We start from the raw sequence: 3,768 nt of genomic DNA on the forward strand, positions 1-3,768 counted from the left end.
AGAGGTCTGACTTCTTCTGCGCAAATTGCTGGCGTTGTACTCCAGCTGAATATAGGGAGGCGAAGTAAGATTTCAGAAAATGCTAGACCTTATGTCTAACGCTAATACCTGTGTGTCCCACATTGTCGTACAAATTTGGGGGAATGATTCTTAGACGGAACTAGTCAGACATTTGTCAAACCAACAATTCTGCTCTGTATGATGTTTGGTAGGTGGGTACAAATGTAAGCAGTTTGTAGCTCCTTGGTTCTCATTGATACGCACTGCTAACTACTTGTTGTTTTTGCTTTCTTCCTCAACAGTTTTCCTACTGTCGCCCAGCTCAGCTGCCCGTGGCGTCGCTTTCGTGAGTGTTCGGTGATGTCGTCTACAGCGACGCTGCTTGCGCACTTAATGAAGACATCGGTTGCAGCATCGATGGCAGTGCTACAAGGAAACAGCTCTTTAGATGTTGCATCTTTCTCAATCTTGAGCATCACAAACCAAAGCTGGCTAAGACGCTTCTGCATCTTCCTGTTGGGCATATCACGACCATCAAGACGGCGAAGCGGTGGTATCTGCTTCGACTTGTTACCACACATCCACAGCACCCACACGTGACGTACGGAGCAATCAGGGATGGTAAAATCTGCGGGTACACGCCGAAACTTTCCACTCCAGTAGTGGCAAAGCTGACCCTCGTTGCCTTCAGTGGCAGCGTCGACAACAGATTCTTGTCTGCTGGATAGCTTCTCGACAAGCTCGCCAACGCCACTATCATGAAGACACGCTCTTATAGCATCATGAAGACCGTCGTAAGTAACCGTTCCAGCACCTATAGCTCGCTTCTCGAGCTCGGATAAAATATCTTGAGCAGTATCAAGCCGGGTAGCTTCAGCTTTTGACACCGATTCCAGCAAACCGTCCTTTAGACCCTTCATTTCACAGAGTGTAGCCACGTGAGGTGGTACCCCAGTCGGTCGTATACGCGCCGCAGCGCAACCATCACCCGTTCTAATTCTGGTTGTGAGATTTAATGGCAGTTCTTCGTCTTGGAAAAGCGGCGTCTCAAATAAACGGTGCTGTGGAGAAAGCGTAGCCTTCAGGAATGAGGAATGATAGACCAGCGAAGCCAGACAAAACTCTGCAATATACTCGAGCCTATTAGGTAGGCCAGGGAACATCAACTTCATCCCGTTTTCGACGCTCTCATCTCGTGAATCAAAATGTGGTGCTAACGTCGAGAACAGGTAACTTTCGGTAGGCAATCCAGCCACTGTACGACCGACATGCATGTCGCCAGCCGCTTCATATCGGAGGTAGGTGTTTTGAACACCTCCAAGCGACCAGCCGGCTCGCAAATGAACCGCCGTTGATGAAGGACAAGCCGTTGACCCTGACGAACAAAACGTCGCTGATCCTTTCCGCATAGAGTGAGTCCCCAGCTCAGTAGCGACAATCCCTTGGCGCTGCAATTCCGTCGCGACACTCTCTTGCGCCAGTAGACGCAGCCAGCACCTCCGAAATCGCTCGTATTGGTTACTGCCAGGAAAAAGGAGATCGCCGTCGCCAAAATTAGAAACCGCCCAATATATACCTAGTGCCACAATTGGACAAATACTTGGTTGTAGCGGGTTCGCGTAGATATGGCGCGGGTCACGCGGTCGGTCCCCTCCTTGATCATTCTTCATATGCGCGAAGTAAATCTGCAGTGCATCACTCCTCCATTCCATGTGTGAATGGCGAATGCCAAAAGCATTAGACGACCGACACATTAGGTTCCACGCAATCACCATGTACGCGTGAGCAAATGCCATCTCCTTCCCGAGTGAGAGAGCATCTCTTTGCACAAGAAAGAGTACAGATCAAACATGAGTGGGTCCTTACCAGTCTTGACAGAGCTCTCGCCGTTCGCTGCGTCCTTGGCAAGTTTATGCTTGAGTCCTTTAAAGTAGTTTGTCAGCTCGGAGTCTAAATTCTTGGTCATGGTACGGCCGTAGTCACGAAACAAGTTAAACAACCCCGCCCTGTGAGTGTTTAGGGCAGAGTAGCTTAGAGCACAGCCATCCTTTCGCTCGAGCGTCACAAGCCATGTGACAAAATCAGCTGCATCTAAGGCCTCAAACTCTAGCGGGATGACAGTGCGTCTTTGCGTAACGAGATCTTTGACACGAGAGCGCAGCTGCTGCAACGTGCACTCTGATATGTCACCGAGGCCATCGAGGAAGGGCTTGGGCACGAGATGCGGCTTGTTGCGGATAATCCAAGCGAGGAAGCGGCAGTATGAGTTCTGGTAGGTGGCCCTCGAACGCGCGGTGAATGTGTTTTCACGAATATCACGAACTGTTTTCTCTAGCTTCTCCCAATCATGGCTATCCATTTTGTGTTAGACAAGAGGTCTGACTTCTTCTGCGCAAATTGCGATTTGCTGGCGTTGTACTCCAGCTGAATATAGGGAGGCGAAGTAAGATTTCAGAAAATGGTAGACCTTATGTCTAACGCTAATACCTGTGTGTCCCACATTGTCGTACAAATTTGGGGGAATGATTCTTAGACGGAACTAGTCAGACATTTGTCAAACCAACAATTCTGCTCTGTATGATGTTTGGTAGGTGGGTACAAATGTAAGCAGTTTGTAGCTCCTTGGTTCTCATTGATACGCACTGCTAACTACTTGTTGTTTTTGCTTTCTTCCTCAACAGTTTTCCTACTGTCGCCCAGCTCAGCTGCCCGTGGCGTCGCTTTCGTGAGTGTTCGGTGATGTCGTCTACAGCGACGCTGCTTGCGCACTTAATGAACACATCGGTTGCAGCATCGATGGCAGTGCTACAAGGAAACAGCTCTTTAGATGTTGCATCTTTCTCAATCTTGAGCATCACAAACCGAAGCTGGCTAAGACGCTTCTGCATCTTCCTGTTGGGCATATCACGACCATCAAGACGGCGAAGCGGTGGTATCTGCTTCGACTTGTTACCACACATCCACAGCACCCACACGTGACGTACGGAGCAATCAGGGATGGTAAAATCTGCGGGTACACGCCGAAACTTTCCACTCCAGTAGTGGCAAAGCTGACCCTCGTTGCCTTCAGTGGCAGCGTCGACAACAGATTCTTGTCTGCTGGATAGCTTCTCGACAAGCTCGCCAACGCCACTATCATGAAGACACGCTCTTATAGCATCATGAAGACCGTCGTAAGTAGCCGTTCCAGCACCTATAGCTCGCTTCTCGAGCTCGGATAAAATATCTTGAACAGTATCAAGCCGGGTAGCTTCAATTTTTGACACCGATTCCAGCAAACCGTCCTTTAGACCCTTCATTTCACAGAGTATAGCCACGTGAGGTGGTACCCCAGTCGGTCGTATACGCGCCGCAGCGCAACCATCACCCGTTCTAATTCTGGTTGTGAGATTTAATAGCAGCTCTTCGTCTTGGAAAAGCGGCGTCTCAAATAAATGGTGCTGTGGAGAAAGCGTAGCCTTCAGGAAAGAGGAATGATAGACCAGCGAAGCCAGACAAAACTCTGCAATGTACTCGAGCCTATTGGGTAGGCCAGGGAACATCAACTTCATCCCGTTTTCGACGCTCTCATCTCGTGAATCAAAATGTGGTGCTAGCGTCGAGAACTGGTAACTTTCGGTAGGCAATCCAGCCACTGTACGACCGACATGCATGTCGCCAGCAGCTTCATATCGGAGGTAGGTGTTTTGAACACCTCCAAGCGACCAGCCGGCTCGCAAATGAACCGCCGTTGATGAAGGACAAGCCGTTGACCCTGACGAACAAAAC

At 49.6% G+C, this 3,768-nt stretch overlaps 1 protein-coding gene across 1 annotated transcript; it reads right to left on the bottom strand.

Annotated features, from left to right (window-relative positions):
- Nucleotides 1-2,645: 2,645 nt before the first annotated feature.
- Nucleotides 2,646-3,551, bottom strand: PITG_19680 (uncharacterized protein; the record flags this gene model as incomplete). Its single annotated transcript, XM_002895849.1, has 6 exons — nucleotides 2,646-2,700; nucleotides 2,751-2,757; nucleotides 2,810-2,871; nucleotides 2,947-3,064; nucleotides 3,146-3,250; nucleotides 3,305-3,551. The coding sequence occupies 6 exons, from the start codon at nucleotides 3,549-3,551 to the stop codon at nucleotides 2,646-2,648; spliced, it is 594 nt and encodes a 197-aa protein (XP_002895895.1).
- Between the last annotated feature and the right edge of the window lie 217 nt (nucleotides 3,552-3,768).

This window comes from Phytophthora infestans, genomic scaffold (assembly GCF_000142945.1).
Source record: "Phytophthora infestans T30-4 supercont1.127 genomic scaffold, whole genome shotgun sequence".
NCBI lineage: Eukaryota > Oomycota > Peronosporomycetes > Peronosporales > Peronosporaceae > Phytophthora > Phytophthora infestans.